The sequence below is a fragment of the Lathyrus oleraceus genome, chromosome 5 (genome assembly GCF_024323335.1).
Source record: "Lathyrus oleraceus cultivar Zhongwan6 chromosome 5, CAAS_Psat_ZW6_1.0, whole genome shotgun sequence".
NCBI lineage: Eukaryota > Viridiplantae > Streptophyta > Magnoliopsida > Fabales > Fabaceae > Lathyrus > Lathyrus oleraceus.
Genome location: NC_066583.1, coordinates 229,518,744 through 229,543,584, shown reverse-complemented (window position 1 = coordinate 229,543,584; position 24,841 = coordinate 229,518,744). Strand labels below are relative to the sequence as shown.

Below are 24,841 nucleotides of genomic sequence, written 5' to 3'. Positions count from 1 at the left end.
ATTAAATAAAATAATTGAATTTGGGGTGTTACAATTTATGCATTAACTATTGAGTTGACGACGATCTCATTACCTTGATCTATCTATCAACTCTCGAGTTGACAACGATCTCTTTACCTTGATCAACACATTAAATCTCGAGTTGATGATGATCTTCATACCTTGATCTACATATCAATTCCCGAGTTTAAGACGATCTTATTACCTTGATCTATGCATCAACTCTCGAGTTGGCGATAATCTCTTACCTTGATCTACGCATCAACTCTCGAGTTGACGATAATCTCCTTACCTTGATCTACGCATCAACTCTCGAGTTGAAGACAATATCCTTACCATGATCTACGCATCAACTCTCAAGTTAACAAAGATTTATCTTCCTATCCTAATTTATATGTTTTTTTCCTGATTTCTCCTTGTTTTTGTTCTCTTTCAGTACCTCGTTGGAAAACATTTAGGTCCTTCTTACTTAATTACCTTTCACAAAGATTTTAGGAATACTTTGGTCATTTATAATCTCTAAGTTAAAGATAATTAAGTAGGGGCAGTTGTCGTACTCCAATATTGTCTGAGCTTATAGATTTTTTTTAATTATTATTATTATGATGTTTTATTGCATTTTTATTAAAAAGAAAAAAAGAAAGTTAAAAAAAGTGGTTGTTTTTATTTTTATTTTTTGAATTTATTTTATTTTATTTCTTGAATATAAAAAATATATATATAAAATGTTATAAGTCTATTTTAACTTTATTATTGTTTTTTATTTTCAAATCATTAAAAAATAAAAATAAAAATATATGTGAACATCATGTTATTTTTATTTTAAATTTTTTATCTCATTTTCTTTTTTGCATTTTTTTATAAATACAAAAAAAATGTTTTAAATTTATTTCGTTTTGTTTTTATTTTTTTGTTATATTAATAAGCTAGAAAAATATTTATGGAAGTTATTTGTGTGATTTTTTTAATATGGCCACAAGCCCATTAGATTAAATTAGATTAAAATTAAATAACAAAATAAATAATATTTTGATTCAATCTTTAATTGCATTGATCATTATAATTATTTTATCTCTAAAATTAACCCTAAAAGTTGATTATAAATAGAAATGAAAGACACAATGAGAGGACATAAAAAAATCAGTTAAAAAAGCCACAAAAATTCACACAAAAGGCATTCCTTCTCATCTTCATCACCACATAAACCTTCCTCCATCAACCTCCCTTAAAACTTCACATAAACTTCACATCGCAACACCACCACCATACCACAATAACCATAATTCATAAACAAAATCAATAACTCAAAAACAAAAAATAAAACAAAATGATAGAGAAGAGAGAATTGAAAATTTCAGCATCACTTTCTCTGACGATATTCGATCGCGAATACATTGCTGCGTCCATGTTCCAATCACGACACAACCTCATATGCGACCACTGCATGCAAACTACCTTTCTGCCCTCTCCGATCACGTATCACCGCCTTTGCCAAGCTCAACGCCGATGACCTTCAGCACGTGCGAGATGCTCCTCCACCTCCGCTGAGAAGTTCATACTATATATCCATCACTAATCCAAGTGGTAGATCTCCTTTCCTTTTTCTTTATAGATTTGATTCATGTTGAATTGTGTTTGGTTTGGTTTGTTTATGAATATGTGAGAGCTTGAGGGAGGGAAGAGAAATTTTGAAGTGAGGCGAGGTAGAAGAAGATGAACTTTTGTTGTTTGAGAGAAAGAGAAAGAACGAGATGAACGAGAAAGAGAAAAAGGATTTGCAAATATGATTTTCTATTTTTCATTTTATGTTTTAATATATTTGTTTATTTATTTATTTTAGTTTAAGTAAAGAATGATATGTATCTTGGTATTACTGGGGTTGGGTTTAAAGTTTGAAGGGATCTTGTACATGATCCTTCATTGTGACCATTGCGGGTGCGCCCATGATTACCATCTGATTCTGGTCATGAGGCCCAGAAAGCCTTAATCGCGAGATTTGATCAAGACTGTCTGATCTCCATCAGATAGTTAGAAACCCAAATTTCTTGTTTGTCCTTTTTTTTTCTTCTTTTTTTGGCTTGTCGAGCTTAGAATTTTTGGACTCACAAAAAGGTCCTCTCTATTTTTACTAAGTTCTTACCCGTGTTTATTTTTAGTTTTTTATTAATGATTTAATTAATTCGTTGATTATTGGTTTAATTATATCTTTTATTACCATAAATAAAAAAAATAAAATTATCGATAGTTTCCATCAAATTATATTTACAATAAACTCCACATTATTTTCACACAAAAAATTCAATTGTTTCTCACAATTAAAACTAAAAACATTTTTCACTATAAAATCGAATGAAAAAGATTAACTGGGTGTATGTCCCTTTCCCCTCGAGTATTTGGATACTAGTCATATGACTTGCCTTTAAAATACTTATCATCCTCTCAAAATATATTTGCAATAAAATCAGATGAAAAATGACTAGTTCGATGTATATCTCTCTTTTTCCCGAGTATTTGGATACTGGCCGTATAGCTTGCCTTGCAAATACTTGTCTTCCTCTCAAAACCTAATAACGCAATCGAATCTAACTTGTTCTAATCGGATGAAAAAGGATTAATTGGGCGTATGCTCCTTTTTATCTGATTACTTGGATAAAATACTTGGATAAAATACTTGTCTCATCAAGCACCTTAATAAAATACTAAAATTTCCCCTTTATTTCTTTTTGTAAATACATCACAACAATTAGAATAAATTAAATAACGTAAGCTGACACTCTTATTCGCAAAATTAACTAAACGGTTCTCGTTGAATACAACAGATGTGTAAGGTGCTAATATCTTCCTCGCGCATAATCGAATCCTGAACCTGAATTTGGTTGTGAGGACCATGTTTTTGTTTTTTAAGAGTTTTATCGATGTTTACCTTTTAAAATATAACTTCGGGCGGCTCTTGTTGATTTTGAGCATTCGTTTGCTCGTGTATTTTCTGCGCAACGTCAATAAGGATCCAACCCTTCTTATCGCCTAAAAGGACAGTAAGGATTCCTCCATGAGGATCCAACATTTTATCGCCTCTAAGAGCGAAAAGGATTCCTCTATGAGGATAAAAAAAATTATTTCCCCAAGGGGCGACAAGGTCTCCTCCATGGGGGTCCAGTGTTTTATCGCCTCAAGGGGTGACAAGGTTTCTCTACGAGGATTCAATGTTTTATTGCCTCCTATGGAGACAAGGATTCCTCCACGAGGATCCAGGGTTTTATTTCCTCCAATGGAGGAAAGTATTCATCCATGAGGATCTAGTGTTTTATCGCCTCAAGGGGCGGTAAAGATTCCTCCATGAGGATTTAACATGTGTGATCTCCTCAAAAGACGACAAGAATTCCTCCATAAGAATCCAACATTTTATCACCTCTAAGGGCGGAAAGGATTTCTCCATGAGGATCTAACATATTTTAGTCGTCCTTAGGGGCGGCTTCATATAAATTTTATTCCTCTAGTTCCCCACAAAAAAGGAAAGACCACAATGCAAACAATTCAAAATAATAAAGTAAAAGGCCTCATTAAAAACCCTTTCCCCCAAATGAGGGGAAAGGGAAAATAATTTCCCCCCATAAAGATAACTTGTCCTTACAAATGGCAAAGGTATAATACTCGCTTAAAACTAAAATAATAGTAAACCAAACAAACAATAAAATAGATTACTTCGGGAGATTTCTGTTGAGGCTTCATTCTCGTGTCTTATTGCCTTTATGAGGAAGAGCCTGTCCATCTTTTGGATCCATTTTTGGTGGCTTTATTTTCTGGCGTACGTTTTGGGTGTTCACACCTAGAGTTTCGACTCTTTTCAGCTTTAGACTTTCCACATAGCATTTCCTGGAGACTTCTTAGTCTTCTTGGATAACTCCAACCTGCCATTAGAGAGCGGGTATTTCATACACATATACAGGGTAGACATGGTTAGCGCCTAATATGTTGAAAGCTAATCACCCTGTGATCATATTATAGGAAGATGGGGCATATATAACTAGATATCTGGCCTTGATCTGCTTGGCTTGTTCCCCCACTCTGAAGGTGGTCTTCAGAATTATGTAACTTTTTATTTGTACTCTCTCATAAGAGAACCCAACGAGTGATCCTTTAAAAGTTTTTAGATCATTTGGGTCAAAGCGAAGCCTCTCAAATGCATCTTAGTAGAGGATATTTGCAAAGTTTCCTTGATCATTCAATACTTTTTTAATTTCCTATTCATCGTACCATACGGTGAAGACCATAGGGTCATCCTTATGGGGATTAATCTATGTTGCATCTTTTTTCGAAAAAGTGATCTCGACCTCTGGTGCTTTGGTCTCAACTATCTCCAAATATGTAGGCAAGTCCTCTATAGTTAATATTTGGCGAGCATTTCTTCGCTCTGTGGAATTGGTGTCTCTACCCCTAACAAATCCTCATACAATAGTATGCAGAGTGTGGCGCACAGATTTTTTACCATATTCGTTGCACAACTCATTTCCCTTTCTGGGCCAGGGGCTTTCAGCATCCTCACGCCCACGAGAGTTGGCATTATCCGACCTTTGGGAGGAGTCATTTTTTACATATTTCTTGATATGGTCTTCTTGGATCAGACACTCTATCTCCTTTTTAAGATAGTAGAAATCTTCTATGTGGTGTCCCTTGACCTTGTGGAACTTACACCACCTTACAAGCTCAGATCCAATGATGTTTTTTTTTTGGAGCTGGAGGAGTGGGGATGTCTCGCAAGATGAAAACCTCCACAATATCTTCTCCCGACGAGTGTTTATGTATGTGAAGCTATCCACGGTTTTTCCACCTCGCTTTAAGGTGGCCTTATCCTTGACAAACGAGGTGTAGTTGTTCTTCTGTGGATGCTTCGAGCCTTTGGCATTAGGAACACACTCTTTAAAGTCATTGGCCTTCTTCTCGGCGTTACTATCCTCACACTTTATATAACATTACACTCTTGTAACCACCTCTATTAACGAATACGTTGGCGTTTGGGCGAGGTACTCGTTGGAGTGTCCTATTTTGATACCATTCTGAAACACTCCTACAAATATTTATTGGTTCGATGGACAACTTTTATGGTGGCATCGTTGAAATAGGTGAGGTGTTCCTTCAATGATTCTAAGAGACATTGTCGAATATTAAAAAGGCTGGTGATGGACATATTTCTATGTCAATTTGTTGCGAATTGGTGCATGAGTTTCTTCACCAAATATTTGAACTTGGAGATGAAAGCTTGGGGTATGCCCATGTACCATTGTAAAGCTACATCCCTTGAAGTACAAGATAAAAACGTGCATTTAAGAGAGTCATGTGTTCCGATAATGGCCATATGCGTGTTGATGGAGGTTACATGCTCGTAAGGATCGCTACGTCCATCGAAGTTCGACAATAAGGGGGCTTGAAACCTTTGGGAACAGGTGCTTCCCTTTATGCATGTTAAGAACGTTGTCCTCTAGAATTTGGTTTGACGACGTAGCTCGTCCATGGAGGTGCACATCTCCTACATAGTGTTGGATTCGCTGCTACCTCCAGTATGCTCCAGTGTAGGAGATTGTGTCCTCCTAACAACAATGATTGAGGAAGGTTAAGACTAGGAAGGATGACTTTGATGATTGTCAAGGTAGTGGTAACAATGGAAGGTGTGACACATGTCAATTTTATCGGGGCGTCACTATACTTCCTAAAAAAAACACAAATGCATAACAACCCTACACTAGAAGGGGTTGTCATATGTTTTAGTGTTTATGGGTGTTAGGACGGACTCACGAGGGTGAGGAGTCCTGTTTTGAAGGTGTTTATTGTGTGCTTAAAGTAAGCTCACAAAGGTGAGAAACTTTGTTACTATTATTGGGATATTTTCGGTGAATATTGTATTGTCCTCCTCAACCCTATAGTTGAGATATACATAAAGACCTATGGACCTGAATTCAAGGGATTCTAAAAAGTAGCAACTGTTCCACCTTAATTAAAGCTCTTGTTAAAAAAAGTACAAGTTGGTCCTCTTGTTGCCCATGCCTTTTATAAATATATCAATGCTAATTTAATATCATGAACAACTTTTTCATTCTCGTGATTTCCTCGAGAATGACATATATTTAAGTACGCACTAGTAAAAAGGACATTAAAATTCTTATAGGCAACAATTGTGATAGACTAATAGAAGAGAAGATGGAAGGAAACTAAAAAGACTTCATTTTAAGAAACAAGAAAAACAATGTTTTATTATTTTTAAAATTTATGAGAATGCTAGATCAATTTCAAAAAATGTAAAAGAAAATGTTAAAGTGTTGAATCTATATTGTCTTATTCATGTTTTATGTGTCTCCTCTGGCTTGACTGGTGAACACTTATCAGGCTGCCTAACAATGTAAATCTCATCACCGGCGCTGCCATAAAAATCTCTATTTCTGTGCCAAATCCATAATGCATGAGTTTCATTCTTCATCTGCATTACACCATAATATATATTACTATTCTACCACAGATTTTGAGGACCTATTAGACAAATGTGTAGAGACACTACAGAAGGAAAGATTACCTCTAGAATCCCATGACCGAAGCTGCTTTCGCGAAAAGCGCTATAATCAGGCTGTTGGTCCCAACAGAATTTACCTGCTGCTGGACCGGACGTAAAATTAAATGCGCAGAAGCCGCCCATGTACTCATCTGGTGTAGTTGATGGTTCTGGACAGTTTCCTGGTTCGTCGGCGTGAGTAATTGCCATCTTTTCCCGGTTACCGCCATCACCAACCGTGATATGAACAGGACCGCAGGGATCCAATGTGTAGTTATATACTCGGTTTGATCTCTCATATGCATGAACCTGATCAATGTTCTCATTAGCATTTCGCATAACAATTATTAGTAATGAAAAAACGATATGCTTACATGTCCGTTGAAGACGATGTCGACACCGTGTTTATATAATAAGTCTTCCATTTCGACTCTCATACATTCTGCTTCTCTATAATGTGCTTTGTAGGTGCTGTACCAAGGTGCATGCCATGTAGCTACCAACCATGGAGTTACTCCCCTGTCAACAGAAGCCAGATCCTTCTCCAACCATTTGTACTGGTCCCCTGCAATACTTTAGCCATGTCATACAGGGCTAGCGATAAGTATAGAACAAACGAGAAGAAAATGACGAACGTAGAGTTAACCTGACTTGTTGTACGATATGTACGAGCCTAGCATTATAAAATGTATTCCTCCAGCATTGAAAGAATAATAGAAAGTGGACGACGATCCACTCTCTTCTGACGGAAATGCAAACCGGGAACTGTAAGCAACGAATGTTTTGTTTTCGGCTTGTTGCTCTATCTCATGATTCCCTTCTACTACCATTACTGGAACACTAGAAATCAGAGGTTGCATGTACCTTCCCCAATAATCCCAACGCGGTTGATACGTTTCGTGGATGGGAGTATCAGAAAAAGAGCAAGAGTAGCAATCTGAACTAGAGCCATTAGTAAGATACAAGTTAGCATAACTAGCATCACCAACCAATAGAATAAGCTCAGGATGATTGCTCGTCATATGATCGACAGTCGATGTGGTATTGTACGTAAGGCCTAAGTCTCCAACCACTGCTATTCTGCTAGGGTAACTCTTTGGGCCTGAAACTGGCATTGTCCTGAAATAATGAACATCGCTCATTGCAGACAAAGACGGATCTCCACATTTGTATTGATATAGAGTGTCGGGTTTCAGTCCTGCGGAGTAGAGAATACAATTCAAGAAGGGTTGGTGCATGCGAGAGAAAGGGAAAGGGTTGCTTGTAGTTAAAGGCAGAGTGTTATATACCTGTGATACGAACATGATGTATGATTCCAGAAGTGTAATTCTGAAGTCCTTCAAAAGGATATAGCTGACTGTACACAAGGGAATAACCAGCAGCTTGGCGAGTCAATGGCTTTCCAAATCTTCCATATTGAACTATGCTACCAACTGTTGTAGGATCTAACGGTTCTATGTTTTCCCCAATTTGAAACTCTCCTGCAAATATAACCCAACAAAAGCACATCTGTTTTATGCCAAATATGTTAAATAAACAGACACTACTTATCTATAAAACACATACACATTACAAGTATCCTAGTGTGCAATACACATAAGATACTCGTACGACAAGTGTCAGACAAAAGGAAAAAATTCCATTTTTTAAGTCAAATTTGTTAACTAAACCGGTGATATCTTTGAATCACAAACATTTTTTACCATAGACATGTCTTGGCATCTGAAAACCTTTGAATCTCATATACAGCCTATGAAATACGGACATCTCTAAGAATAAACGTGTCGTGATGTCCAACATGTGTCGGTGTCGATTCTTATAAGACAAAACAGGTATACGGAGAAAATTAGATAAATTAGATAAGTGTAAAAAAAAGTCACTTAAATTGATATTAAATTATCCCATGTTCATAAAATAATATGAAACTAAGTATATTGGATCCTCATTTAAAAGAGGAAAAACTCATTCTAAAAGTATAAAATTGATTTTAATAATTTAAAATATATAATAGAATAGATTAGTTTGTTCTGCTTCGTCAAATTAAAAAGAAAAACATAAATAATGAAATAATAAAATAAAATATTTATTTAATTCCACTAAATTCCTCTCAACTCTACCGTGTTTCATTAGGCTTTTTAGTTTATCAATTTAAACTCTAAATAAAACTTCATTCTTTTCATTTCAAATATGTATGAATTTAAATTTTATTTTAAAAGAATTTCTTTTATAAAACGGTCAATTAATTTGAAACGTGATAAGTATATTTTTTAATTAATCTTAACTAAAGAGAAAAAATTGAAAACAAACACTATTAAAATTCATAAATTCATGCTTTATCTAATCTTTATTATATAAAAAAAATGTTCTTTAAATTTATTAAATAATCAATGTATTTTAACATATATTGATTAATCAATTCAATGAATTTATAAAATAATTTTTTTCTAATAAGCTTTAAAATAGTTTTTAATACTTATACATAATTTTTTTATAATAAATAATAACATTATTCTAATTTTAAAATAAAAGTATTATTTTTAGTATTTTATACATAATTTTTTATCACAAATATTAACATTTTTCTAATTTTTTATCATGACAATAGACTGCAAGGATTTTAAATGAGCTATTACAAATAAATAAAAATGATTCTATCAAATGAAATAAAAAAAATGATTTTACATTTTTAATATGTAAAGTTTAACCAATACTATTTGTTAATTGGACTAGATAGATAAATGAATGTATCCTTTTATTTTTGTCTCAAAATAAATATCTATTTATCATATATTGATTTTTATTAGAATTAGACACGTTGTTAAGATATATTTTCTTGATTTTTATTCATTTAATTATTTCAAAAGCAATTAAAATTTTAATTCTACATTTTATTTTGCGTGACTTACTCAACTCATTGTAGAAGAGATAATACAATTTACAACTTGGGTGGGAATCCCAAAAAGAAAAGAGAAAAGATAGGCTCAGTGATCCGTGGCCTCTTATTTGAATTTGAGGAACAAATAGTAACGAGAAAGAAAAGTATGGTGTACCTGTGATCCAAGAAACCCAAACAGAGCTATGAGATACAGAGAGCGAGAGCGAGATTTGTTCCGGTTGAAAACCTTCCACATTTCTCTGAACAAGAGGATCTGTGTCCGGCAAGTCCACCGCGTTTCCACGGAAGCTCTTGTCGAGAGGAACCGTCACCGGCTTGAAAGGTCCATCCAGAGTGGTTGGAATACGAACTCCACCGTCAACAATGGCTATTGATAACAGCAATAACAGAAACAACGTAACAATAAGAGGAGGAATCATAGAAACTGAACCCATTTTGATAATGAAGAGTAAGCTAAGCTAAGCTAAGCATTGATGTGTATTTAAATGTATATAAGCATAAGAAGAAAACACGTGAAGGGTCAAAGAATTAATTAATTAATATGAGGAAACTAAATTGTAAAGAAAGAACTTTTTTAGTCTCACAGGAGACGAAAACGAAACTCAAACAAATCTGGAAAATTAGTGCTGACGTGTAACCACCGTCAACGTTTTCAACTCTTTACGCCCAAGTTTAGCTAACATGCTTACACGTTTCTTTCAAATTTATTTTACTAATTTTAAAAATGTCAAATGATTTTTTTATTAATCATGAATATCGTGATCTTAAAAAGAAATCATAATAGTCTTCAACAAAAGTCAGCTAGTTTCTTTTTTCTTTCGGCTCTCTATTTAAAAGTCATTCTGTTTTAGCTCTTTTTCTTGTATAGTATTTTTTACTAACTAAAATTATTGATATGACATGTTTAAAATTGTATGGAATATAATATGATATAAAAAAAACCTTTAAATTTCTTATACTACAACATTTAAAACATGACACGTCATAATTTTTAAACAAAAAAATATTATGGATGAATCAAAATTGAATGATTTTAAGATACAGGAACCAATTCTATGGACAAGTGAAATTATTTGACAAAAATTGATATTAACTTTATTTAAATTTCCAATTTTGCATGAATTTGATAAAAAAAATATTTAAAAAATAAATTATATTAAATTAAAAATACAAAATAAAAAATTAAAATTTATTAAATCTTCATAATGTAATATTTTAAAATTGCTTTAGAATATAGTAAAAGTGTTATGGGTCGGTCGGTCATATCAATCGTATCTGACCATTAGGAAGGGATTATATGCTTTTTAGAATCTATATGTACATGAAAATTATCAGTGTGATTAGTATAAAGGATCTCAATTACAAGTGTATTCAATAGATATCTGCAATTCTCTCTTAATAAATATTTAGTTTGTTAGTTTCATCTATATAGAGAGAAAGTATTAAATTGAGATGATAAGTTTCAAATTCAATTTAATTTCTGGTTTCTTCTTCACATAATGACTTAAGCATTGTCGTGTTAATCTTGTAGATCCCCTCATTCCACCGCATTGAAAGCTTTGAACCGCTTCTCAACTCATTCATGGTTCCAGAATGGAACAATGACGTCGTCTGTGGGAATCTACTTCTGATTCTTACGATTTCCACAATTTCACGCTCGCTCTCCAATTCATCAGCTTGCAACCACCTCAGGTCATTGAATCAATAACATTATGAATTGAACTCTAAGATCCATGAAACTTCGATTCAATCAAGCATCACCTTAATTCTAACTCCTTGAATCTCTATATATCTTATAAGACTTCAAGGGATGGTTAGATCTAAAGTTAATTGATCGGCAACCGCTATACGCGAAGCTACTGCTATTGTAACACTTTAAAACTCCAACGCGTAATAATACAAATTTATACAACTATACATACATGGTGTCATGCAAACACAACATAAACCTGCTCCATAAACATTGGTTAAATATAACAAATAATAACATAAACACCTATCATCACATGCTCGCTTTTACATAGGCTCATCGCAGCATAATTAATCATGTAAACAACTCAACAATTAATTAAGTCTCATAATAATTCCTCTTTTTAAACATAAAACTTGGATATGGCAAAATGGTTTCAACATCAAATAACGCATAACATAACGAATTATAATATCTAACTCTCGCAACAACCACATAAAAAATAATATTATCTTTGTTCCTTTATATAAGAGACAACTAATTTTTTAGGTTCGTTGAATAACAATGTATTTGACCGGTTTATAGACTATATACATTGATTAATCAATGAGCCTAAAAAGTGATTTGTCTCTTATATAAAGGAATTGAGGTAGTAATAAATAATAAACATAACGTTCGCTCGTCCAGTGTTATAGATTATAGCAACGAGATCTAAAATATCGCATAAAACAGGAAAAGAAGAATAACTTCAACGACATCCTTCAGCTTCTAAGCATCTACTCATTTATCTGCTTATTTGCACATAACCCCACAAACAACAAATAGGTGAGAATACGCTCAAAATGTATAATGATGCAAAAGTATGCTAGGGTAGCCTAAAACAACATCAACATCCACATATCTCTTTCGCACCATTTCAACATAATTTATTGACATTAATTACAAAAATTCAACAACTCATTCACAAACACCTTAATATAAATGCAAATGCAGGAAACGACTCAACTCAATGCATGTGATACCAATCAACGAAGGTTCTTCATACGAATTGGGTCTACCCTTCTAGACCCTGAATCCACTCTTCTAGGTTCAGGGCAAGTCGTCAGTCCACCATTCTAGACAGGGACGGAGCCATAAATTTTGAATAATTGGGTCATTAGAAAGTTTTTTCAATTCAAACTCTAAAAAGCAAAAATTATATATTGCCTCCAATTTAATGTTTTCACATTCATGTGGAGATTAGGAGTCGATTGTGATGCTGTTTTTTTAATAATTTTTTCTATTGCTTATTACTAAACATATATATATATATATATATATATATATATATATATATATATATATATATATATATATATATATATATATATATATATATATATATATATATTTAAATACACAATTAAAATCACATTTATAGACGTTTCATACTAATACCATAAAATTGATAGAAACATAACAATTTCAAACAAGCACTACAAAACTCTAACAATACAATTTTTACATTAACATAATTTCAAGCTCAATAAGGTAACACTATATTTTGACTTTTTTTACAATGATAAAATAAATAATAAAATTTATAAAGATTTAGTTTAAAAATTAACTTTTAAATGATCACCAATAAATAAAAAGCTAGTAACAAAGAGACAATTCACAATTAGAGAAGGATTTATTATTTTATTAAAAATATTTATTTTATTTAATATAGTTCCTAATTTTTAGTATATTTGATATACAAATAAATTGTTGATAATATTAAAAAAAAAATAGGTATAATTAAAGTGGGGCGCCCACCATTTCTTCCAAGTAGCTTCGTCTCTGCTTCTAGACTTGCAACTTGTCTCTTTCAATAACAACAACATAATTATGCACGTCATACAACTCAATGCAACGACAACAACAATGTTTAAGGCCCCCCTTCTGAACGTAAACAATCATGCGTTGACAACACAATAATAGTCCCCTCATTTGAACTATTATCCAACAATCACAACAACAACAATAAATAATTCAATTATTATCCAACGTTGATAATAATCCAACATAACATAACAACCATAATTATGCATACAAAACATATTCTTTCATTAATCACATAATAGCACCAAATAGCATAATCGATTTAATCATAACAACTGACTAATTTTTAAATCAATTATTAACACTCAACAACATAATTTTATCACTCATTTCATTAATCAAAGTCACCAAAATATGCCAAACAACATTTAACATGAACCACACCACAAAACAACACAGAAAACTTAACTCATCATTGTAACACCTCAAAATTTGCCCTCCTCTCTTGGGACTAGCATTAACATATTTGCATATCATCTCAGGTCATTAGGCATTTCATATTGCATATCATGTGGTTACATAGTGCAAGCCATCTTCCCAAGTCTTAATCAGGAGATGAGGAAGTTCAAAGGTGCAAGCTAGGGTTTAATGACTGATCATGGGCCATCTGAGGATTGGACTGTGAATTAGGGTTTCATGATTTCCAAGGATATTGGTCTTCATCTTGTTTGAATTGATACATCATCATCATCATGGTTGGATGTCATCAGAAGATTGAAGAAGATTCCTTGAGATTAGGGTTTTGACCACTGGTCAACCCTAATCAGTTGCATTGGGCCAGTCAGGGCTGGATCAGGAGATGAGGTTTCTGATGGTTGTGGGGTTCATTTTGTGATTATATTGTGTTAATTGAGGCTAGGGTGTCACCCTTGAGCTATTTCAGTTGGAGGTTGGAGCTCAGTTTGATCTATGCATTACCAGATTCATCTATCAGATGAAAAGTCAACTGTGGTCAACTGTACATGATCTGGTGGATTTGGAGGTGGAAATGAGTTAGACACACTTCATTCATGTTGGAACAAGTGTTATATGACATCTCAAAGCTTAAGAATGAAGAAAATCAAGTCAGGACAAAAACTGCCAAAAATAGAAAGTGACTTGTAACTGAAGTTTCCAAAAATGGAAAGTTTTTGACCTCAAAAACAGATGTCCAAGGGAGCTTCAAATGAAAAATTGTTCAACATGACAGATGTAGATCTTGTTCTCACCTTTCCAAAAAGTCCAAGAACTTGAAAATCCAATGTACGGTTTGCAAAATATGGCTCATTGAATTTCAGAAAAGACCGTAATCAGGAGGCCATAACTACCACATACTTTGTCCAAATTGCAAGTTCTTTATATGCACAAACTCCATTTGACATGTACTTTGAGGGTGCATCATTGGATTTTCCCAAAAATGGCCAAGGCAAAAAGTCACTTTTCAACTGGACAGCTGAATTGGACCAGGGGCAAAATCGTCCAAATCTCAAAATAATTGGAATTTTTGAATGGGACTTTTTCCAACACCTCAGGAATGGCATTTAGAATGTGTTTGAATTTTCATTTCATGCATAAGGCTTTTAATTTGGATTTTGTCTTGAAAAATGGAAATGACAAAAATGGACCAAATGCATACACATGGTGAATTTGAGAATGGAGCAACCAATGAGCATGAAACAAGTTTCTACAGTTCACATATGATATTTAGAAGGTGTATGTGCTGTCAAAACAGGTGGCACTAGCTGTCATGGTGAAATTACAATTTTGCCCCCACTTTGAAAATAACCATTTACACTAACTATGCATTTGGCTAATTAAGTGGATTAAGGGATAATTAAGCATTCATATATATTCATAATCCCTTCCTAATCATAACAGAAAAACACATTCTCCAAAGTTGGATCAAGAACTCATCAAATTCTCTCAAACCCTCAAGAACACAAAAACCTTCAAATCCAAATTTCTTCATCATTCCTCAACCAATCTTCACGATTCTTTTTGATCTGAATTCCATTCATCATTCTCAGCATCTGTTTTGATAGTTTGGGAGGAGAGGAAGGTGGAATCGTGACTGTTCAACATCACCTCATCAATGGCAAATCCGGATTGTGGACACTAGGAGTGGAAGTAATTGAAACGGAGCATAGCATTCATCTTCCTGAAGCTTGCTGCGTTGCTGTTTTGAGTTCATAAGCTTGGAAACATCACGAACCACTGCTGCATTTCCAGGTTAGAGGTTTTTCGAATCTCATGTTTCTTTGATTGTTCATATGCGTTTGAAAGTGCTAGTCACGTAGGTCATGGATATGTGCTTGGTTTTGAGAATAGTGGATTGATTAGGGAGAAATCTGGATTCGAAAGTATGAACACAAACCCTAAGCTCATCGATTCGCTCGATTTAGGAACTGTTAGTGAAAAATAGTATGATATTCGTGTTCCTCTTGAAGAGACGAGTCCAACGGATATGGCCATGTCCATTTTCGTTAACATTGAGTGTTCTTCGATTTTTTTCGTTTTCTGGAAAATTTGTGTGAAGGAGACGATGAGAAAACACGTTTGATCCATTTTTTCTGTTTGAAATTTCAAATTGGAGGTTTCCCGCTCCCGCCAACTAATTACAGAAATGCCACTGAAATTTCATTTTTTATTAATTCAAATTAATTATTAAAAAATGTTTAACACTTTAAAAAATTCATAAAAAATAGTAAAAAATTCTTAAAAATATGGAGATTTTTTCTATGACTTTGTTGACTTGTGTAGGATTTTTTTGACCTATTGGTCAAAGTTGTGCTTGGCAAATATTTTATTTGACCTAGGGTTTTCTAATGTATGTCACATTTTGATACATTTTGGCAATTTGATCATGAAATACTCATATCATAAGATAAATGGCTGAAAATTTTTGTGGTGGTTCTTGACTCATTGAGGATTATTTATATGTAAATTTCATGAATTTTTGATACCTGGTTAGAGAGCAGCAAATTCTGGAACTTAGGTGTGACAGTTTGTGTCACACCTCTTGATGTCAACTTGTTGAATTTAATTGGATGACCTATGCATGTTGGAATTGGCTGAAATTTTGCATGATGACTTGTTGACATGTTAGGATGCTTGATGAATTTTTGTAGAATTTTTCACTGTATTTTCAATTTGATCATGATTTTTCATTTCTGGTGATTGAAATTGCAAGCTCATGTGACATAGGTTGGTAGATTGAATGGTAAATGCTCATGTGGTACTGGATAATCATGAAATTTGACATGCTTGTAATAGACACATGATAGGACCTCCCTGTTTTGGTCTCATCCATTTCTTTATTGTTTTCATTGAGATATGAATTTTTGAAGTGGAAGCATGTATTGATGTTGTGATTTGGAGCCTATAATTGTGACTGTTTTTGTTGATTTTCATTGACATGGTTCCATTTGCCCAAATGAGCTCAAATTTGACATGGTAGACCTTGAATACCCCCTGTTTAGGTGTAATTAATTTGAGAATTTTTGGATTTATTTTGATGTGGATTTGAATGCAATAGTTCTGTTTGTATGTTTGGTGCTTCATATGAACCAATGTGCCTTCTTTTGTGCATAACATGAGCATAATGAATGATATAAACATGAGACCAATGATGTTTGCTCTTGTTTGATGTTAATTTGAATTTGGTTTGAAGATACCTTGCTGTTTAGGGATTTTTTCTTGCTTTGGACCCTAGGCTTGGCCTAGTGGTCTAGTTGCTAATGTTTGCTTGATTTTTCAGGATCAAAGGCATAAGGCACATGGAGAATGATTCAAATTAACTTTAATTGATGTTGTTGATGTTTGTACACTAACATAATTGTGTTTTGCAGGTTGTGAAGCATAGGCTTGAGCCTTGGCTTGCTTTGTTTGTGCATAGCTTGTATAGTTTGTCTGATTGAACTTGCTGTTTGGTTTTGTCTGTCTGAGTACTAACTGTGTTTGATTGTTTCCAGGTACTTTAGTTGCTCAGTTCCTTGTGAACTTTTGCTTTGCTTTGCTTAAGCAACTTGCATAGAGGTATAACTTCCTAACTTCATGTAGTCTGGAGACCCGGCTGTTACCGGGCCGGGCAAATAAATGTCTGAAGTCCTCCTTAAGAGGCAATGATTGTGGTTGTTTATTTTCAAGCCCAAGCAGGTGAAAGTCCTTTAAATAAGGCAATTGGTGGAAGGTAGGGGTATGCAGCCTACCCCCCACTATTCAGTTGAGTCTTCTCCTTGCTCCCATTACATGGTTGTAGCATTGAGATCAAAAGCCCAAGATCCTGTGCAGTGCACATTGTGTCAGAGTCATCGAGTATAGAAGGGTTCCCCTATTTTGGACCCATGCTCATTTGTCAGCTCTCCCTGGTTAGGGATAAGAGCTGTGAGGTCTGATCCTCACTTCATCCCATCATCTGCTTCACCTTAGCCTCGTAATGGCAAGGTTAAGAGCAAACACAGCCTGTACAGACGATTGCTTAGGCAGTCAAACCTGATTGATTGAGCCCCTTGTTTGGCTATAGTGCGTGTTATGTGGATATCTGATTGACATGCTTGTTTGAGATACCTGTTCTCATTTGATGATATATGATTGTATGCTTGTGTGCTAGCTTCTTTCCTGGTTAGGTTAGTTTGCTTATGCAAGTAGGATAGAAAACCGAACTTAGGGTTAACGATGCATGACAACATTAGGCTCGAGTCTCAGCTCCCTAGTTGTGTATCTTTCCCCGGTTTCTGGTTAGCAATTTAGTCCCTTTCAGGGGAACTACATCGCCCTGATCCTCGTTCCAGACGAGGTATGTAGGCAGGTGGTCGTGCGAGACCTCTCCGGGCAACCTTTTTCTTTTTTGCGTGTGTTGTTTGACAAATGCTAGGCTCGAGTCCCTGACTCCTTAGCCAGTTATTGTTTGTTTGTTTGCTTGTTGTATGTTTTTTGAGTGTGTTTTGGTTCGGATGCCGACGTAAGCCCAGTGATTGGCTGTCGGGCTCCACGTTTGCCGTTTTGAGTGTGTTTTGGTTCGGATGCTGACGTAATTCCATCAAGTGGTTGTCGGGCTCCATGTTTGCCATCTGTTTGATTGTTTTGTGTTGTTTGGCGTGCGTCAGCCGAACTACAGTGGCTCTGATTCTTGTTCCAGACAAGATATGTAGGCATAAGGTGCGATACCTTATCGAGCCCTTTCTTCTTAACCCCACCTGCGTTCCCTGTGTGTGTGTGTGATGTATGTTTATAGCAACCTTATCTTTCTAGAACGTGGATCCCTAGGAGTACCTAGGACGTGAGGGGTGCTAATACCTTCCCCTTGCGTAACCGACTCCCGAACCCGTTCTCTTGGTCGCGAGACCATGTCTTTTCCAGGTTTCTCTGAGCGTTTCCTTTCCCTATCTTGGGATAAATAACGCGCAGTGGCGGCTCTGTGTGTTTTTATTTTCGAGTCTCGCCGGTTGATTTTTCACAGGATGCGACAGCTGGCGACTCTGCTGGGGACATCTGGATGTAGACCTATGCTGGTCCATCGTCCCTAAGCGAGTCCTTCCTAGCGTTCTAGGATTGGTTTTGGTTGCTTGTATTGTTGATTTATTGCATTTATTATTCTAACCAGTGTGTATATATTTGCATTAATGTCTGCATGCATCATTACTGTCATGTTGCCATCTTCCTCTGCAGGTGGTTCTGTTACTCTGGGGTGGGTGTTCTGAGTGGGGCTAAAACCCAGGCCCGAGTATACACCTAGGATTAGCGTGGTCTCGTGTCGCTCATGTGTCGATTGGGCATATTGTTGCGACGTGACATACCACAAGTCGGACGAGGTTCATCTGAGAAGTGCTCTTCCAGTGGGGTTCTCCACTTTGGTTGGGTTATCTCTTTTGGGCTGTTGACTCTGATGACCGATCATTTCCCGGATCTTTGGTTTAGACGATCTTAAGGGAGCTAAAATGGCACACCCGCAAGGGCAAACCCATTGAGTATCTCCGCCCGATTGTCGAGACTATTATCCGCCTTAGGATGACCTGTTTAGAATTAACCTGTGAGGGGAGGTTGATTTGTTCAGATGCATAATCAGATGGTGACTTTTTGAGCTGTGATTCAGAGACATATTTATGAGTCGGATTTATGGTTATTTGTTGCCGTGACGCCGGAGTGCTGTCCGTGATTTATCAGTGGGGATCCGTTTATTTCAGGATTCCCCGGGCCGAGATATTTATCAGTGGGGATCCGTTTATTTCGGATTCCCTGGGCCGATTCAGATGGTGATGGTGTGTCTGCTCCGAGACCAGTGGTGATGATGATGATGTATCTGTCTTCCGTTTATTTCGGAACCCGTAGGTCAGATTGATGGTTACACATTCCTCAGATGGTTGTGATCGGTTCAGAAATCAGGGCTGTGATTCAGAGCAACAGATGATCAGATGACTTGGAGGATGGCACATTGCATTCATCTCCATCATTCTCATTTTGCATTCATCTGCATCAAACCTACGTCTAGCCATATGGGGAGTATTATTGATTGAGAATCTGGTTGAGAGACATCTTGAATTTCAGAATATGGATGTCAAAATGTTATCTGTCTCGATGAAACCAGAATCGAAGGACCGAATTTTCCTCATATGGGTAGACGTCGCATTCATGCATATTAACCTGTTTGCTGTTTTGCAGGAATCATTGCTCGTGCTCGCCGAGTCGTACCTTTGCACTCAGCACACCCTCACAGATACTTCACCAGGCACAAATCCGAGACTGATGGATCTTCCCAACGCCGACATCCTTGAGTTGAAAGAGATGGTGAGGGATTTGTTCAGGGTTGTGCAAGGGCTTGCCTTGGGGCAGAAAGCCATGGCCGAGAGATTAGAAAGGATTGAGGGCTGGATGATCAAAGAGAAAGTTCAGGGAAAGGCTCCGTCATCTGAAGTAACAAATCCCTCTGGCTCTGTGGCGAAGAAATCCCTTGACAGTGGTCAGCCCAAGAAGAAGGTTGAATCAGGTGGTGCGCAGACTAAAAGAGAATGCGGTAAGGATCGTTATCACCCTTATGCTGCCACTGCGACCATTCCTGTTGGTGGCTCAGCTGTACCACCGAGACATCCGTCACCTCGCCCGGGAGCACAGAGAGCTGGGAACCAGGTAAGAGGAAAGGAGGTTGATCGTCAATTTGATAGGCCACCCATACCGTATGCTCTTCTGTTGAGGAAGTTGAAAGATCTCGGAATGGTACAATTGAGGACATTAGCTCCATTAGAACCTGATCAGAGGCCAACCAAATACGATGAGAATGCTAAGTGCGAATTCCATTCGGGGGCGTCTGGGCATAACATTGAGGGTTGTAGAGCTTTCAAGCATGCTGTCCAAGACCTGGTGGATTCCAAGGCCATTAATTTTGCACAATTTCCCAATGTTAATGCTAATCATATGCCCGCGCCGGGTGAGGTGGAGATGAATGCAATTTCTGAGGATAGGAAGACGATTGGGTTGGTGAATGGGGATCGGTTAAAAATGCCGAGGCCTGTGGTCCCAAAACCTCTGAGGAAAGAGGGAACTTTCCCTAGTGTTGATACTTGTTGTATGGCCGTCGCCACAGAGGGTGGTGTACCGATGGGGGATATGATCCAGAAGGTGAAGGAAATAGACGGTGGAGAATTTGAAACACCCAGTCTGATTGAAACCGTCAAGGTGGAAAATGACAATGGTGTGGGGAAAGAGAAAAAACCGTCTGTGTCTTCTTACAAACAGGCACTGGAAATGTTGAGAAATGGAGGGATCCCAGGCTGGGGAAAAATCATAGGCATTGTGGTAAAGGCGGATATGTTTGGGATTGGTTATCATCCAGGTCAAGACTCGTCTGAGCAGAACAGAGGACGTCGTCCGTCGTTCACCTTTGTCAGTGCCGGAATGCTAGATTCAGATCACGCCTATACAGTGGGTAAAGAAACTGACGGTGACTGGGAGATTGATCAATGGATAAAATCGTGCGTACCAGGAAGTTGGAAGGCCTAAACAAGATCATCATTGACACTCATCCCGAAGAGTAATGATTTCCTGTTTTCAGTTGTTATCTGCATGAAAGCCATACGTGTTGCCCGACACGTAATGGTCCATTGTAAGGGCCACCTCATGTTCATAAATTTGCATTTTCTGCATCATTAATAAAAGGATGTTTTTCAGTCAAAAAAGCGGTGTTCCCTGTTTTTCATTTATTTTTGCAGTTTTAAAAAACAAATAAAAATGGCAATGTTTGTTTTCATTTTTCTTTTTTGATTTGTCTCGTTCCAAAGTCGAAAAATATTCTCCGGATCTCGTTGATAACAATTTGGTTACCCCTCATATGACTTCGACAAACCGAGCAATCATGCTGAAGAAGAAGGCGAAGAAGATTGTGATCTGCTGGAATTAGCCAGGTTGTCAAAACAAAAGGAGAAGGTGATTCAGCCGCATGCGGAGCGGATTGAGGTTGTTATTCCAAGCACCGCCGAGGTCAGGAAAGAAATAGGAAAATAAGGCCGCTTCAGAGGCAAGCCGAGAGCAGAATGGTAGCCTTGTTGAAAGAGCATGTGGATGCCTTCACCTGGTCATGTCAGGATATACCGGGGCAAGTACCGGTGTCGTTGTGCACAAGCTACCATAGAAAGGAGACTGTCCTCCAGAGAAGCAGAACGCCAGTGCCTGTATCAGAGAGCCACGGTGACTTTGTTTCATGATATGATTCGTCATGAAATCAAATGCTATGACATGATAGCAAAGTCCCAAACCAAAAGAGGGGCATCTGGTAGATCTGGCCAAGTCGGTTAACCAGTTAAGACAATTCAAACTGAGGTTGAATTCAGATAAGTGCACTATCAGAGTGCAGTCCGGTAAGATGTTGGGGGTTCATTGTAAGGGAGGAATCGAGGTTCATCCTGCAAAAAAAAAAAAAAGGGAACGCCTGAACCGAGGAAAAACAGAAAAAGAGGTTCGTGGTTTCTTAGAAAGATTGAACTACCTGTCATGGTTCACATCTCATCTAACAACCACGTGCGAACCTATATTCAGGATGTTGAAAAAAAAAAGGAGATCAAACGGTCAGGTGAAATAATGATTGCCAAGGGGCATTGAAAGAAATAAAGGAATAAGTTGCAGGAACCTCTGAGTCTGATATCTCCTGTGGGAGGGGCAATTGTCAGTTCTGTACTTGACGGCCTTCGAGGGATCCACAAGGTGTATTGGGTCAGCATGACAAGTCTTGTCGAAAAGAGCATGCAATTTACCTTAGCAAAAAGTTTACCGACTGTGAAACAATACATTCACTGTTCGAGAAAACTTGCTGTACTTTGGCATAGGCTGCTCGCCGACTGAGACAGTATATGCTGGTTCATACCACTTTGTGGATTTCCGAGATGGATCCGATCGAGTATGGGTTTGAGAATCCAGCATTGACCGGACGGGTTGTGAGAAGAGCAAAAGAATGTTGACTGATTTGTGACACTCTCAGAAAGCAATCAAGGGGTGTATTGTCTGATTACATCTCTCAACAACCCATTGAAGATTATCAACCGATGAAGTTTGAGTTCCCTGATGAGGACATCTCGAGGTACTCAAATCGAAAGATTGAGAGTAACCGATCCCGGAGGAGGGGCCTGACCCCGAATCCGAACGAATTCTGATGTCTGATGGGGAGGTTAAGGTGAATAAGCTTCTATTGCCCGGCTAACGTTTGAGTGTACCCACAGTGGTGGCGGAGTACGAAGCTTGTAGCCCAGGTACTGAACCTCGAGGAGTGCGTCTACTGGGGCAACTCCTTTCTCATTGGTATATGGAATGGAGGCGGTATTACCTGTTGAGGTTCAGATTCCCTCTTTGAGAGTCCTGATGGACATGAAGTTGCAAGAGTCTGAATGGGTAAGGACCCGGTACGAAGAGTTGAGCCTGATAGAGGAAAAGAGGCTAGCAGCCATCTGTCATGGGCAATTGTACCAGCAAAGGATGAAGCGTGCTTTTGACAAGAAAGTACGACCTCGGGTATATCACGTGGGTGATATGGTGCTGAAAAGGATCCTTCCTCCTCAAAACGATCGAAGGGGCAAATGGACACCGAATTATGAAGGTCCGTTCGTGGTTAAGAAGGTTTTCTCTGGTGGAGCCTTGTTGTTGACGACCATGGATGGCGAGGATTTTCCATCCCCTGTGAATGCGGACGCAGTTAAAAAATACTTCGTATAAATTGACCCGCTGGACGAAAAGAATAAAATAGTCCAGGCAAAAATGGGCATCCCGGCGAACCAAAAAACAGAAAGAAAGGTTCGGGCAAAAATTAGGGATAAAAAGAAAAATGTACACCCGGCAAGTCGAAAACCTGGAAAGGCGACTTGGGCAAGAAAGGGTATCCCGGTGGACTGAAAACCCGAAAGGGCGGTCCAGGCAAAAGAGGGATTGAAACGAATAATTGCGTCTAGCATGATCGTTTGCGCTTTGGTTGAAGCATCATGGATAATACCCGGTAGGGATCAGTCAGAAACGTCTTGTTCAGAAGGCAGAAAGCGTGGAGAGTCTGAGGACATAGGGGGTGTAACCGAGTTGGAACTCGATGAGATCACGAGTTTCACATTGCCATTAGGATAGATTTTTTCCTTTTGTGCGCAGTTACCTCTTTTCAGGAATTGCTTCCTTTTGTATTGCTCATTTGAGCCACACTTTTTCGATCAATAAAATGCACATTCAGTCAAATAATTTTGTTTTTTTGTTTTTCATTACCGCTTTGATTGCAAGAACATCCGATTATTTTGATAAAGAACTTTGCATTTTAAAACATACAGGTTCCCTTCCAATGCATGTTTATAAGATTGAAAGCTTGAAATCTTATTCGGAAGGTTGAATGACCCAAGTGTTGAAATCTTGACACGCCTGGGGCACGGTTTTATCTGACGGTCTGTTTTGCAGGTACTGTTAGATATTCTTCACTCACTTGCAGGTTGTGGTGTGGAAGCTTTTGAAAACAGATCCCCAGATAGTTCGCTCAGGAACTAATGAATGAAAGAATGACGAAGACGTTGCGGCGTACGACGATCCTTGATGGTAATCAAGAAGACTCTTCAAAGTCGAAAAGATTGGAAAGTATGTAATTCCCCGCAGAGCCCGATCAGGGGCAAAGCAAGTTAGAGAACGGTAGAGGACGACGAGAGACGTCCGACGACCCTTGAAATTAACCAAGAAGACTCTTCAAAGTCGGAAAATCGAATTTCTGTATTAATTCCAGGAGTACATCTCTCGTCGAGCGCGGAGCGACTTGGAATATAAGATGATGGAGCAGAAAAGGTCCAGACGAGTCTGGGAATTCTCAAAAGAGGAAAGCTGATACGAGACTGGAAGGTAGATACCATGGTTCGATGAGTCGGCGGGTGTTCTGTACCTACTTTTCTCATGTCCCAGCTCAGTCCCCAAGCAGAGTTTAGGGAGCTAGCTCCCCAGCAAATCCAAGGTCTGTGACCTCTCCAGCCGAGTCAGGATGGTTATCCCCGGTAGGTTTGCAATGGTGTTTCCTCAGCAGCCAGGCCAGAAGGTTGCTATTCCCCGAGTGGAGCGGGTTTCAATGAAATATATCTCCAGCAGTGTTCATCCTACCTGTGGATCGGACAAGTTCCCGTAGCGGACGGATTTTTGCATCCCCAGCTGAGTTAACTCTAACTATGGATTGCGTGGGTTGTCCCCAGCGGAGTAGTATGCGGTTCTCTAGCAGGGTCAAGGAGGTTCTTCCCCAGCAGGTGATGTATTGATGTTCCCCCAGTTGAGCCTGGAGGTTGCTATTCCCCTAGCAGAGTCTCTGTGAGTGTTTCCCCAGCGGAGTCAGCAGGTATCTGTGAAGGTTTTCCCGAAGCGGAATCAGGATTGATATCCCCAGCAAGTCAAG

At 37.6% G+C, this 24,841-nt stretch overlaps 1 protein-coding gene across 1 annotated transcript; it reads right to left on the bottom strand.

Moving 5' to 3' along the window:
* Positions 1–6,200: 6,200 nt before the first annotated feature.
* On the bottom strand, positions 6,201–9,971 carry LOC127083203 (purple acid phosphatase 15). Its single transcript, XM_051023456.1, has 6 exons — positions 9,589–9,971; positions 7,828–8,019; positions 7,185–7,736; positions 6,913–7,103; positions 6,563–6,847; positions 6,201–6,469 (listed from the first exon to the last, which is right to left on the bottom strand). Exons 1-6 carry the CDS (start codon positions 9,866–9,868, stop codon positions 6,332–6,334), a joined length of 1,638 nt encoding a protein of 545 aa, XP_050879413.1. The 5' UTR covers positions 9,869–9,971; the 3' UTR covers positions 6,201–6,331.
* Between the last annotated feature and the right edge of the window lie 14,870 nt (positions 9,972–24,841).